Source organism: Passer montanus, unplaced genomic scaffold, assembly GCF_014805655.1.
Source record: "Passer montanus isolate IOZ18808 unplaced genomic scaffold, ASM1480565v1 scaffold23, whole genome shotgun sequence".
In the NCBI taxonomy this organism is placed as follows: Eukaryota; Metazoa; Chordata; class Aves; order Passeriformes; family Passeridae; genus Passer; species Passer montanus.
In genome coordinates this window covers 6,508,116-6,523,345 of record NW_024366926.1, presented here as the reverse complement: position 1 = coordinate 6,523,345, position 15,230 = coordinate 6,508,116, and the positions used below count along the sequence as shown (strand labels likewise).

The window sequence follows — 15,230 nt, the reverse complement described above, 5'->3', positions numbered from 1 at the left end:
TGTTGGATTCATAGCTCCGTGATGTAATGGGCCTCTAAGGTGGAGGCAGGCTCCATGGCAGACAGTATTTTGTACTTCCCATTTGGTGGCACTGCGTGCCCTTCCTAGGAGGATAGAAAACCCTGTGACTAAAGGACTTCCAGCCGAGCAATTTTCCTTTCCTGAAAGAGTGTGCACTGTAATCCAAACCCTTGCCTCCATCCTGATAAGCTGTCTGGCTGAGCTAGCACCTGCTGTTAATTTCACAGTGAACAGTACTTGTTGCTCTAGAAAGCTTTTTAATCATGACATTAAAACCTGAACAGAAATCCCATCCATACAGTAAACTCCAGCTGCCTTTCTTGCAACGCTCTCGGGGAATGGTCTTGCCGAGTGATGGGCATCCAAATGCAAATAGAATTAACTTTGCAGCCATTCATTTTAAATTGCTCTTGAATCATTCTGAAGTAAATTCCATTTGAGAAGAATTTGCTTCAGGTCTCGCATGAAGAGATAATGGTCCAATATATTATCATCTAAGCAATAATAGTTCAAGTCTCGCAGTTCAGATATATACTGAGTTATATGCTGGGCTGATGAGAATTAAAGCTTCGTATATAGTAATAAAACTAGTGATCTAGAGATTAATAGATTGGTGTATGGTGCACAATATTTTCCTGCCACAGATTAGAGCAGGGATACTAATCCATAAAAGGGGAAATATACCATTAAATATCTTTTCACGTGCTATGCATGGAGAGCTATAATATGTACAGTTTTACAGGCAAATGCATGAAAAGAGCAAAGACCTTTCCTAACATCAAAAGGTTCCTGACTTAGACAAAGATTTGTTTTACCTTAAAAGAAAACGGAATTAAAATTAAGCTAAAATTCCTATACGTGACAGCCCATGCCAGATTGTATCAATGCTGATTTCAGTGGCGTTTCTCCTGTTCCTATAGATTTGCCTCTGACTTTGCTTTTAAAAAATACAGTTGTCAGATACTACAAAAGGCAAATAAAAGTATCTGAATTTGGGCCAGCAACTAAAATAAAAATTCCAAATTAAGTTTATAGATTAAAGTGGATTTTAAAAATTTGTTTTCTTAATATGAATGAATTACATGACTGGAACCAGTTTAGCAGAACCATTAATCAGGTCTTTTGTCTTGCTAATATAAATCAGTCAATAACAACAGATGGGCTGTACACTTTATTATGTGAAAATAAAGATGAATGTGACATACTGCAGAAGTAAACTTGCAGCTCAAAGTTACTGAGCACAGAAGGGGATTTGTTACAACAGGGGAGAACAATGTGTGTCTTGTGTTTGTGTTTGATCAAAGTTGTGAGGGGAACTTGCTGCACATGACATTGGCATAATGACTGGAAATCAAGTATGTGAATTTTTAGTGTTTGTTTGTATCTACACTTCCAGATCACTCCCAAATGGTTTAATTAGCTTTTTTCCTCCAGACAAAAGAAAAAAATGTCTAGCTACTTAGGAGAGTTAAATAAGAGAGTTACAAAGTTTGCTGCTTTGTTGCACCATTGGGAGATGAGCATTTTAAATAACCGGCAAAAACCGTCAGGAAGATGCAGATCAAAGTCTCAGGCAAGATCTATCCCCTCATGCAGCAATGGAGCACACCATGAGAGGCAATCCCCATCCAAATTGTAGAAATTGGCTCAACACACCACACGGTGATAAGAAAATAATCTCTGAAAAATCTAAGTCAGAGTTTAATTTTTATATGGGGACAGGAATGACCTGTGTTTAAGTAAAGCTGGTCAGGAGAAACTGATGGAAGTGTTTATTCAGTTGTTAGTTACTCTGTCCTCATGAAAACACATATTCATTAGATTGCTCTGGTGCTACCAGGACTTGTTCTCTAGAGAACTGCAAAAAATCCCAACACAGTCAAATGTCCTATACTGGCATTTTCTGTGTCAGATTTTTAGGAATATTTTGCTATATAATTGCTCTAACATTATAATTATGCTTGCATGTTGCTGTGATCATTGCAATGAAAGCATGGCAGCGTATAGCTGTAATTCAAAAAATGAAATGCAAGACTTGGCTCCAAGATGTGTGTTAGGGTTGATTGTTCAAAACTCTGTCCCAGATCAGTAGCTCAATTGGCTGACTGTCCTAAGCTGTGACACAGCTGTGGCTGGTGTGATGTTCAAGCCATCATGAGGGATTTAAGGTTCTTCTTCCTCAAAAGATTCTCATCCTGAGAAGCAAGTGTCACAGCTTAGCACAGGGGAACCGGGCTGCACGCCCTCTCTACCTGTAAACCACCATCCTGCCACTTCACCTGGTGTGTCTGGGTGAGAGGGGAGGGGTGCTTTGCCTCCCTGCAGCAGAGAGCATGCAGGAAACACCAAGTGACTTCTCACTGTGCTACACACACGTGGATTAGGCTACCTGTTGCCTTTCAGTAGTGAAAAGCAGGAGCAAGGGTCCCTAGGTGCTAATGAAGTTAGACTAGCTTTGCAGTGGGATTGCTATTTTTTCTGCTAAATGCAGCCATGGTGATGTTCTATATGTTCCTCTTGAGAAACTGCTCTATAAAAAAACAGCATTGTTGCTATTAACAGCAGCAGTATGAGGGCAGGGATTGAATGAGCATTTTCAAGTTTAAAAAGAAAAAAAAAAAATGTTTCATAGCTATAATCTTAAATTTTTTCTGAAAGTGATGGTTTTAAATGCCGGTTTCCAGGGACGAGGCAGCCTTTGAGCACTATTTGTGTGACAGTTTGTGAATGGTTTCCATCTATATTCCTAACATTTAAGAGTGGTTCAGATGCCTCTTGATAGAAATGAGAGAGTGTGGAAAAATAAAGCTGTGCTTTATTGTCATTCAAGAGGAATAAGGAGGAATCACAGCAAGAAGGCAGGAAGAAAACAGGCATGTATCTGACTGTGGGATGCCAGGTTGGTGGAAAGAAGAAGCTATCACCACGATCAAAATGTGAGACTAGATCATAATGTACTGGGCAGTACTTTGAATACATACAAATAATACCTAAACTTTATAAGCAGTTACCTTCAGGAGGAAAAGCTAAAACCCACATCCATTTTCCAGGCTGATTAAAAAAATAATTTTGAAAACCTCTTTTATTTTTTCTTTTTTGCAGCTTGCTGATCCCTCCTTTTAGACTTTCTAGTTATCTTTGATAAGGTGCAGTTAATTGGTCAGGCATTGTAATTATTGCCTTTGATAACGCGCAGAAATTTAGTGGTGAAAATAAATACATTTGTTCTTCCAGTCACCAGAAATTAGTGAAGCAGTACTTGTTTAATTATAAAACATATGTGTGCTTTGTTAGTTTCCATCTGTCTGCTTGCTGATTTGCAATTAAATGACCAGAAGAAAAAGATACGTCCTGTGGCAATTCAGGGGAAATGATTCATCTCTAATGTTTCTGTGTCATGGATGTCTATGGAGCAGCATGTGGGAGAGGGGAAGAGGGGAGGTGTGCATGGAAGGGGATGAGGAATGCCAAAAAGCCTCTTGATTCAGTTCAGACATGTTTCATTGTCATGAAACCAAATGAGGACTCCCTTTAACTTACTGTAACTCATCTTTCTTTTTGGAAAAAAACAGGGAATAAAATGGAGCAAGGAAGAAATCCCTAATGAGGAGAGGAAATAGGATTGCAGAGGAAGGAGGCTGTTGTGGTCAGAGTGAAAAGGAAACTGCAGAAATAAAGGAAGCATGGGAAAGTGATAAAAAATTAAATTTAATTTGAGTATCTGGAAATGATTAATTGGAGATGGAAATGGAAGTGTTATAGTGTGTCACAGATTTTCCCTTTGCTAGAAGAATGTCAGGCCTTATTTATTGGCCCTTTTTTCTATCTTTGAACCAGTTCACTTCTATTAACTCTCAGGGAGTTATGCAGAAGTGAGTCATGCCTAATATTCCTTATAAAATGAGACACCAAGAAGGACAGGAGTATTTTTAAATTAATATGAAGGGCGGTGGGAAATAAAAAAGAACAAAAATGCTGAACATATGTTCTCTTCATAAACAGTTTAGGAGGTTCACAAAATGGTTTGCTCTGTAAGGTATTCCCATCACTGATAAAGACATGCAGTTTACTTTCATACAGCTCCATGGATGGGTACCATATTACCTTCTCCCCCTGTCTCCTTTATCTGCCTGTTCCCTCTTGTCTTTCTGAAAAGCGGTATCTGAAGGAGAGTTGTGCCCTTTGTAATTGTGGACACAACCTGCACAGGGTGGTCCCAGGTTTGGGGAGGGAGCTGTCTGACATTTCATCTTTATGAAGACTGGCAGGGAGGAGACAGCCAGCCAGGATTTTCAGCTGGATGTTCCACGGAGTTTTATTGATCAGCATCAGCACCTGTCACGAGGTATAATGATAACTGTGCCAGCAGCAGAAAGGAGAGATTGAGTGAGGCCTTCAGAGCTGCCAGCTTGCTGCTGGTGGGTCTGTCAGGAGCTGGTGCCCCCCACTGCTTTGCTGCTCAGAGCCTCTTGGATGTTCCTGTGCTCTGATTGCAGGTGGGGAGGAAGAAGGGGAGAGGGTTATTCTCTGCTGAATTTGGTGCTTTCTGATGTGGAAGACTTCCTCTGTACAAAGGGGCATAGGGGTTGTAGAAGAGGATTTGTGAAGAGGGAGAGGGAGAAAGGGAAGTATGCACGTTTGGTGTTTTCAGTCTTGCCTCCCATGCAATGGATTCTTTTTCTTCTTCTCCAGACTACTTTCATTGACTAAACTCTTTACCAGCAGCACTAGAGAGGTGCTGAGATTCCTTATGTCAATAGCATGTGTTTGCCCAAAATGCCACCATTTCACAGGTTCCCTGTCCCATGCCTCAGCTCCCACATCCTCTCCATAGCAAGGACTGCACAGACCAAGGTACTACTGACAGAGTAAATAAAGCACAGCTTGGCACCTTCATTAGCAGTCTTAGCAGGAGAGTCAGGGTATGAACAAAGAGGTGCAGACTGGACTTGTGTTTAGACTTTTGCCCTCAGCAGATTTCAAATTGCTCATCTGAAACAAAAGATGCTGTTTCCTATTTGGACCAGCCTCGGCTGGCAGTAGCTATTGCACACACCTGATTATGCAGTGTGATAAGTCACTATTGAAAATGTGGCCTTGAAGCCTCTGAAAGTTTCTATTATTTCTCTTTATGGTTTTCCAGGCAACTCTACCAAGCACTAACACAAAGCTTTATTGCTGGTATTGCAAATGATGGTAACAAAGGACTGATCCCAGACTATGAATGTGCACATCCCTGTCACATCACAGAGAGGAAAGAATGCTCAGGATGTAAAGAACAGCTTCTTTTAGTCTGAAAAAAGCAGTGCATCTATGCCTCAGTTTAGGAATGCTCCTAAGATAACATTTTATTTAAAAAGTATGCAACTTTTTTAAATTTTCTTGAAGTTTTTGCAAGTGTCTGCCAGCTGAATTTTGGTTCTTTCATTTTTTCTTTACAGATGATGACTTTTTTCATGAACTTCCAGAAACTTTTCCATCTGATCCTCCAGAGCCATTGCCCCACTTCCTCATTGAACCCGAAGAGGCTTACATTGTGAAGAACAAGCCCGTGAATCTGTACTGCAAAGCAAGCCCAGCCACACAAATCTATTTTAAGTGCAACAGCGAGTGGGTTCATCAGAAGGACCATGTGGTGGACGAGAGAGTAGATGAAACCTCTGGTGAGTTTGTGTTATGTTGTGAAGGGATAAGAATGAGCACCATTAATACCAAGCCCACTGTTGTAATCTAGCAGCTGTTTCATATGGCAGCTGCTTTTCTTTACTCCTGTTACAGCTGGGAATTCCATATCTGGCATTACAAAACGTTCCTGTCATAGCACAGGGGTGGTGCCTGCATCCAAGTCAGCTAGTGGAACAGGACTGTAGAGCACCCTGACCAAATCTGAAGCCAGAAAACCAGGAGAACTATGCACAAATTAAATTAAATTCCTGTCTTCAGACAGGTCTACTCCCAGTGCACTTCCACAGTGTCACAAATTCACAGTGGTTGCCCTGTGATGTTGTCACAGACTGAGAACCACATTCTCCCCAAAGTGTCAAGGAGCAATTGGGTTGTTACTAGAGTGATGTTTTCTTGGGGAGATATGAGAAAAAAAGGAGAAGTTTAATCAGTTTTCAGCAAGAAAGAAGGAGAAAGCACACCTGGGCACACTTTAGAGCACTATTGATCCAGAGCAAGCACCTTGCTGTTATTCATTGCACTGTTCTGCCTGCTCTGTAGAGCCTGTAAGGAGAACTACAGTATCTTAGCATGCTTCCTCAGTCAATACCAAAAATCCCACTGACATTCATGGAAGTAAAACAGGATCCTCATAGCACCAAAAAAAAAAAAATATAGGTGCAGGGGGGTTAAAAACTTGAGTAATAAAGCAGTGCTTGGGAAGACTGGTAATCAATAGAATCTGAGACACAGGCAAGGAGAGAAGCAGGACTTACTGCTGTTTTGATGGCTCTGAGAAATAACTGGATACCAAGCGAGAAGGTACTTTCCATTTGGGAATTGCACCACCACTTGGTCTAATTACTTAGAAAAATAACTCCACCAGATGTCTTGGAAGTCTCTTGTGAACCAGGTTTTATTTGTTTCAGCTCATTTATTTGCACAGAGATCAAAAGCATAAGCTTTTCTTGGTACTCTCACTTGAAAAAGAGAAGGTTGGTGTAGGAAGAAAGGCTTTAAAAAAGAAGTCGGTATTAGAGTTGGGGCCTGTGTATTCATTTGTAAAAATTGGCTTTTCCACAAGTAGACTGCAGGAGAAAGACTTGAAAAGAAATCATATTGCTTAATACATCTTCAGGGTTTTGCATTCCATGGAAGCCCAAGGGAATGAAGATGGGCAAACAGAAGGACAACTGTGACTGGGTTAATTTTTTAAGTTTTCATAAACATCACAGTTTAGAAACATGACTGCTTTTCACTACAGGTGAAATATTCATTCTTTTTTCTCAAAAATCTCATTGTGGAAACACTTGGTGATGCTATAAGGAAATTGCATTCTACAAGTGTAAAAGATAAGCATCAAAATATTTCAGAGGACAAATATTTTGCATAATAAGCAGTAATTATATAATTGAGAACCATTATCAATTAAAGATTAATATCATCTACTGGAGTTCAGTGGAGGAAGAGGATGTCAAAAGCTGTGCACATCAGATTATTAGTACAAGAGCCATAAACTTAGTCACACTAATAGCTTTTTTAAAGGAAACTGTCACCAAAATCCAAATTTGTCAGTCAGCCTGGTTGTTGCCAGAATATTGGTTAATGCATGTCTCAGCTGCAGTGTTTGTTCATCTTCCTGTAGGCAGATTTGGAATCTAGGGCTCATAGTACATAAGTAGCATAGAAATGGGTAAAGAATTTAATTAAGGTTGTGTTAAAATAGTATTTTCTTTAAAGCAATGGAAGCAATATTCACTGCAGATTAAGCTGCAGAAAAAAATTGCAGGAGACGGTGAGGATTCATTCTGGCACCCAAAGGAGATCTCAGCTTGGCAGTTTGCACCAGTCAGGCTGGCAAAGTCCTTGGACTATATATCTTTTAAGACTATTTTGGTTTCTTTTGCTATTTTTGACTATCTAGTGCAGTTGTAACCTAGGGCACAGAAGTAATGACTGAGCTGCCCAGAGGGTGATGTAAGGATTGCTCTAGGTCCAAACCTACACTGCTGCTGATGCTACCTCCTGACTTGTGGATAGAGAGGCAGGAGAAACTGCCCACAAAGCAGATTAGGTCTAGACTAATGGGTGTCTGGGGGTGACCACACATGGGTGACCTGGGGCTCTAAGGCATCTCACTTACATAGTGTTTCTGCAGCCTCAGTCGTTTAATCCCAGCAACTGAAAACTGGGTGCATCCTTCTTTCCTGGTACTTCAATTCTTTACATAGACAAGCAAAGCAAAGAAAAACAAGGCAAACAGACAATAAAATATGAGAGGAAAAGAGTAAAGGTCACTTGTGCTTTCTTTTCTAAAGGATGAGTAATCAGGAAGAAAGTGAACTAAAATACAGGTGTGATGCTAGCAGTACATCACCTTGGGATTGTAAATGATGCATGAAAGAGAGAAATAGGTTTTGATTTGCAAAAGATTATGTGTTCATGGACTTTGAGCCTGTGCCCAGGAATGAAATCTAGGTAGAGATGATTAACTCTTCTTATAAGGCAAATTTGTTTCTGTCATTGAGAAGACCAGAGAAAACAGCACAGCAATGACACACTAGATGGAATTAGAGTGCAGCCAAGCTCTCATTGAAGATCTGCTAAATAAAAATGTTATATATATTAAGAAGGTTAATTTTTAAGAGAGGAAAATAAATATTTGTATCATTTTTCTCTGTATTTTTTTTTCTTTGTGGAAGAGAGAAGGTACAAAATGAGAGTTATACTCATACATACTTTGCACTGTAGGGTATTTTTAAACAGTGGGTGGAGCATTGCTGTAAAGAATATGCTTGGGGACTCTGTAGGAGTTGTTGCCTTCTGGTTGAAGAGGATGAGAACCATAATAGTGGCAGGGTGTTCTAGTACCACTCTATTTAATTAAATTAGCCTGAAGAGAGAGCCTGGCAAAATATTTTATAATGATTGAGTCTGAGGAGCCTGAGGCTTTACACAGAAGATCATTACATTCTGGTTTTAAATCCTCAGAATCCCTGGAATTTTTCTTCTTTATGGAAAAAGCTGAGTGTTTTCATAAATAAGTCAGATGGGTGATTTAGAAATGTCTAGTGTGCATCTTTGACTCTTTAATTTCCTATGTATATGAAATACAAGGCAGGGCATTGGTTTTTTTATGCCTTTATGTCTCTGGAATATTTTCCCATTAATGCAGAAAGAAAAAAAAACAAAACACTGATTTTAAAAAACAGAGATGAGAGTTCTTTTGAGGGAACACATTTGATTTTATGGCTGACTGTCATAAAAGATAACAGCAACAAAAATAAAAGGAGCCCTGTAGAACTGATGCTTTTGGGGGCAAGAAAATTCCATTGTTACAGGGCAGGAAGTTCAATAGCATCAATGATTGTTAGAGCAGTTTGTGCACATTTTACAAATTACTGTACCTCTGAAAATGACTATGGAAAAGATTTTTTTGCAATGAGGATGGAAAAACACTGAACCAAGTTGTTCAGAGAGGTGATGGATGCCTCATCCCTGGAAACACTCATGGCCAGGCTGGATGGGGCTCTGAGCAACCTGATTTAGTTGAAGATATCCTTGCTTGTTGTAGGGCATTTGAAATAGATGACCTTAAATCTCCCTTCAAACCCAACTATTCTGTGATTATGTGATTTTTATTTTGCATGTGTGCTTTTATGGGGAAATATTTTCCAAGACACACAGACCAGTTCTGCAGTGGTGGGAGAATTGTGAACATATAGAAAATCAGTGTCTTGCACCTCTTTCATTTGTCCAGAGGGATGAAATGCTGCTATATCAAACCCCACATTGCAGTGATGTACAAGAGAAAAGCATAAAAAAATCTGGGGCTTTTTTTTTGTCTTTCTAGTTTGGATATGTATTGTAACATTTTCTCTGTGACTATTCAGGTGAAATGGTCTCTAAACCCTCTCTTGCCCTCTGCAATGCCAGGGACATGTTCTTCTCTCTCCTTCAAGCAAGGAGAAAACATTTGTGATGCTTTAAGTGCTAATTAAATGGACATATTGGGCAATTCACCCAGCATTATTGTTTGCTTGCACTGTCTGTCTTCTTTTTGCTGGGATGCATAGGGAGAGGAGGTCTTGGAGACTTTGCTGATGACCCCCTCCTTTTGTCTGATTAAGAGAGTTTGTTAAACTGCACTTGGAGCGGACAAATATGCACTTCTTTTCAGAGAGAAACCTGACTTCTTTTTTTTTCAGTTTCTTTACATAGCCACCACTAAAATTCCGACGCTTCACCTCCCACCATTACCTTTCCCAATTAGTAAAGTATTTTTGGATGACGTGCAGATCCAATGAAAAGAGACCGAGCTTTTGACATAGGGTCAGCATTGATCTGGCAAATAAGAGTTTGTTAACTTAAGCAATGGATTTGGCAGCCTGTCAAGGGAGTGGATACCCAGCTAGCCAAGTCTTTAAGAGATCACCTTCTCAACAGAAAGATCAAGGATTGACATCTGCCCTTTTGCCTTTAAAACAGCTCTTACAAGATCCTGCAGCCAAGACAGCAGTGGGGAAGCCTTCACAGTCACTGTGCTCTTCTGGCACCATGTAGAGAGGCAGGAAAATCACTTCCAGCACAAAATGCTCTGTTACTTCATCTTCCTTTCTGTGTGTACATCTCATAAAAGCCATTTACTTTGGTGTTGTCACACCACATATTAGAAGGCTACGTTGCGCTAATGGCAAAAGCCATTGTTTAAGCTGGGACTTCTGATTACTCAGCAAAGGTCATCATACAGCCTCTCATTTTGAGAAGTTGCATTAATTTATCTTAGTATTTTTTATAAAAAAAAGTCTATTATTTCTTAGTATGGCATGTCTTTGAATAACAGTTTGAAGAGCGTAATTTGGCAGCCCAAATACAAAATTCCAGTGTCCCTGTTCCCCAAGTAAGCAGAGCTCAGGGAGAGATGTGGAGGGATAATGTTTTACTCATTTCTTTTACCTCTAGATCTTCCTTTCCTTACAGCTATTTCCTTTCTCTGCACATCTTTTTTACTTAATCTATTTTTGCATCTTGACATGCTGTAGCCTCCTAATTCTCTGTATTGTTTTTGAAGAATCCAAAGGATAAGGAAAAAGCTATTTTTCTGAGCAAATGTAGCCAGTGTCCCTATTCACTTCACTAAATATATAGCAAGTGATGCTGAATACTGCAGTTAGACTTAGCCTGCAATATTTTGATTCTCTGGGGTAGAATACCTTGGGGTTATGTTAGTAAAGGTAGGCACATATCATAAATAAGGATTGCTTTCATTCCACCATTGTCAGAAGTCATTTTATTTTCTGTTTATCATTGGATCAAATCTATTACAGACATGAAGCACCCATATACAAAATCATTATTTCTCAGCAATATACTGCCAATTTTTAGCTCTGCTCCTTCAATACTCTGCCCTAATCCAGCTTGTTTCAAGGAAATTTAAAAATGTGTCAGAGTATCTCTTCCCAAATACTCCTGTTAATAGTTTTGAGATGTGAGTTAGAATTGATACTACAATCTGGTTTTTTATGTAATTTGAAGTCTTTTCCCTCACTGGAAGGTTGCTGCAAGTGAAACATGCTTATGTATGTATGGTCTGAAAGGCTGCAGGTGGTGCAGAAAGAAGCACATAACTCTGTTTCTCCAAAGAACTGGAGCTCTCTGGGGAAATACAGGCTCTTTACTTCCATAAAACATATCAAGAAACCCATGGGGTGTTTTTCCTACTTGAAATTTAAGTTGCAGACATTTTTTGCTGTCACTTGGGCCATCTTCTTTCTGCCTGTCGCTCCCTGTGACCTGACAGGTAGCTCTCCTGGGGTAGAGGAGCCCTGTGCCCATCAGTGCTGCAAGAGAAGTTCTCTCTTCTCGCAAGTTGCATCTTCAAAATCAGCTGCTGGAAAGGAGTTTTCTTCTCACCCAGATCAAGGAAATACCCAACAACAAAGCTGCTGCAGACAGTGTTTTCAGGCAGACAAATTTTTCACTTTTATCTTGAGCAATTAGTATATTTGGATAGAAAAAATAGCTATTTTGGAAGCTTCAGAAGAAACACACAGAGAGGCAGAGAACCACCACTTTCTAGGATATGCATTTAAGATAGCAGGGGGTTTTGTTGGAGTGAGTAGAAAATTGCTAAGGTCAGGACATACCTGAAGAAGGGAAATAAATTTTTGTAAACAGAATAAGACCACTGGACCAGATATTTTCTTCTGGCAGCAAATCTCATAGGCAATAACAGGACTCCCCCTTGAGCCCAGGGAGATTATCTTTTTGTTTAGAGGCCTACAAAATACTTGAGGATTTTTGAGTTAAATTCAACTGAGTATAGGATTCACTTACAATATGTGCATTAACATATCAATAATTTCTTATTTAATCAAACAGTTATATATCAGGGGTTTGTCCCTCTAAGCCTTTGTGGAAGGCTGCTCCAGCTCTTAGACCAAGACATCTTTTTTTTTGTGTTGATAGCTATTGAGACCTGCCAGTCCTTCTGCTACTGCTATCCTTTCCAGCAGTTTTTTCCCTGTGGGGGTGTGTGCCCAGCCCCCTTTGCAGGCAGCAGCAGTGGACATCACAAAACCCTCTGCCCTCCTGTTGCTAAGCTGACTGGGTCAGGTTCTCCAGCTTTGTTCTGTCCTTCAGGGTACTCAGGCATGCTAACAGGAGGCCCAGGAGGAGCCCTGCAAGTTAATCCCTCTCATGCTCTTCCTCTGAGTAAAGATGGGCCCATGGAAAGGGTTATTTGCCCATTCCAGATTTTCTGTATATTCACCATGTATCTGTGCAAATCACTCAGTGTCTCTGTGATTTACCTCTGCAGAGTGCTTTGGGACCAAAAGATAAAAGCTTTAGGATATTTATTTCTTATTGCAGCATTAACTTCCTATTTGCAGCTGTTTGCCTAATTGTCCTGGAGGTTTCCTGTGGGCTTCTAGAAAAACAAATCTGAGACAGGAAATAAAGTTATTTAAAATAATTAGAAGAGGAATATGGATGTCTCTTGCATTCATCTGAAGCATTTGAGGACACCCCCCTGAGTATTTCCATCCTACATCTTCTCTCCTCCAAATTTTTCCTTCATTAAACCCTTTGTTACGCACTCATAATCCCATTAATTCCTCAAGAGACATCTTCTGACATCAGTCCACCCACCACAGCTTCAGATTAGCCACAACTTTGCACAGCACTACTTCCTATTTCCATCTATATCCCCCAGCTCCTTTTGAGCCCTTTGTGTGGGATCTGGAGCCCCTGTGGCAAGGGTGGTCTGATGCCTGAAAGGCTCATAAATGTGGTCTTGATTTGGAAGTGAGTCCCAAATCCCAGTCTCCATCCTGTACCCGAGGGCCTAAATGGAAAACAGCTGATTTTTGGATACAGTAGTGACAGGAAAGGAGAGCATGATGGAAAAGAAGAGCAGAGCCAAAGTCTTGTGTTCTGTCAAGCAAAAGTGCTGCAGTCAGTAGCACCTTGGCAGGAGCACTCACATCCTATAAGTGTAGCTTTTTTAAGTTCATTAATATGAGAATGAGTAGGACTAGTAGAACTGTAGTTTCTTCACAAAAATACCTTGAAATACTCAGGGAAACGGAAAGTCAAAATTATACCTGACTTTTACTTCTATGCAAACAAGTTATTGTCTGATGCAGCCAGATGATCTGGCTGTAGTCTAACACTCTTTAGAGACATTGGGGTCTTAATGACTGTGCTAAACATTTAAGTGTTTTGCAGACTCCCTTGATATCTGTCTAAGCTTATGTCTCTGTGGTTATCTTCTATGTTTTCCTCTATCAGCTCGTTAGGCAGAGAAATCATCAGCTGAAGAATTCCTCTTCCTTAAAACTACATTGGAGAAATCCTTTCCTTTTTAAACTTTTCAATTTTTTTTAAGGAAAAAAAAAACCAGAAGCATTTGTATGGAGCAAAGCTTTGCACATAGATCAGATTTAGCGAGGCTTTTTTTGCTCTGCAGGTAGGGTGCCAAATCATCGCTAATGTTATGAAGGGAATGAGAGGTGCCTGTCACATGCAGCTCTGACCCATACAGGATCTAATTTTGTGCTGCCTTTACAGGTTCACTGCCTGTATTCATTTTGTCATTCCCATGCATTCCAAATTTGTACATAAATGAGCAGCATGGTGTGGAAAGTACCAGCAGAGCTGCCATTCACCTGCAAGGTTACGTAGAGCTCTTTCTCAGGTTTTGTTGGAATGCCTTTCACAATTCCTTATAACTTCTCATCCCCTTCATAGTTTGATTGTAAGAGTAGAAAGCGAGTCTTTTGTCAGACACTTCTGTGTCTTCTATTCCCTGAATACAAATCTTTAGGCCCTTGCAGCCTTTTCTATTTTTTGCTCCCAGGTTTTGATTCAGAGAGGATCTTGGTTGGTTGATTGCAGTTTTTGGGTTCCCAGTGACTTGTATAATTATGTTTTTGTAATGAGTGCAACTCTGCACCTGGGTTGGTTGCTGTGCCCTCCTCTGAAGAGGAGCAAGGACTGCCAGCCCTGAGGAACAGCAGCGCCTAGAAGTAGATCACATTTGCTTTGGGGGTTAGGTTGAGTGCTTTTTGTTTTCAACTAAGGTGTGGAAACCAATATTGGCATACAGAGTGGTGGGGTACCTAGAAACAAAAGAGTAAAAGGAGGCATTTAGACCTGCAGGGATACTCTGATGGCATTTACTTACATAATTTGAAAGGGTTTTTTTCATGTCAAAGTCACACAGATCTGCAGGGGAACTTGTTTGCATGCCTGGTGCCCCCTGTAGCTGGTGAGTATCATGAACTGCACTGTACCCAGCTGTACACACCAAAGGACTTCTGTAACCACCAGGCTGCCTTTTTGCATCCTTCCTGCTATGATTCCTTTGTTCACTACAAACTAAGAAAAACCTCCTGGTGTTCGAGAGCTGGTGTTTTGACTGCTGCCCTGGCACAACTCTGAAAACATGCTGGGTGGGGGAGCAGACAGTAAATTCCCAGAGCTTCATCTCTGTCTGGAGAAAGTCACTTCACTTGACAGCACAGTGGACAAAGCTGCATTGAAAGCAGCTGCTAGCCTTTTTCTTCTTTTCTTTTTAGTTTTCTTTTATTTTTTTTTCAAGATACCCAGGTCAGCTGTGAAATGCCATCCCCAGCATGCAGAACAATGGCAAAAAATGATGGGGGTCTTAAACTTCTTCCCCAACCTGCTGTTCCTGCACATTGCAGACTCAAAAAATAGGAAAACAACTGCTGAGGAGGCTCCCGAGTGACCCCTTGTGTCACATTGAGACTGCCCTTGTTCCCACAATAGCTGCACCAGCCACTGAACTGTGTCATCGCATCAAGTTCACAGAAATAAGGCATTTTCACGTTGTCTCTGCTTCTCAAAGCCATGCAGAGTGGATGTGGTACATACGTTCACGTGCAGATACATATTTTATATCTGTAACATGTATAAGTTGGTAAGTCAGTAAAATAAACAATTTGATCTATATTTTTGTATATAAATTTACACACAAACCCATTTATTGTTCATCTCCCTGCCCCTCCTCCCCCCCC

General features: G+C 40.4%; 1 protein-coding gene across 2 annotated transcripts in view; it reads left to right on the top strand.

Moving 5' to 3' along the window:
- UNC5C (unc-5 netrin receptor C) overlaps window positions 1–15,230 on the top strand; it is a 244,628-nt gene that overhangs the window by 151,399 nt on the left and 77,999 nt on the right. For both annotated transcript variants that reach the window (XM_039710627.1, XM_039710626.1), the window contains exon 2: window positions 5,463–5,684. In XM_039710627.1, the coding sequence (XP_039566561.1) occupies window positions 5,463–5,684 (222 nt within the window). The remainder of the gene's footprint in view (window positions 1–5,462; window positions 5,685–15,230) is intronic.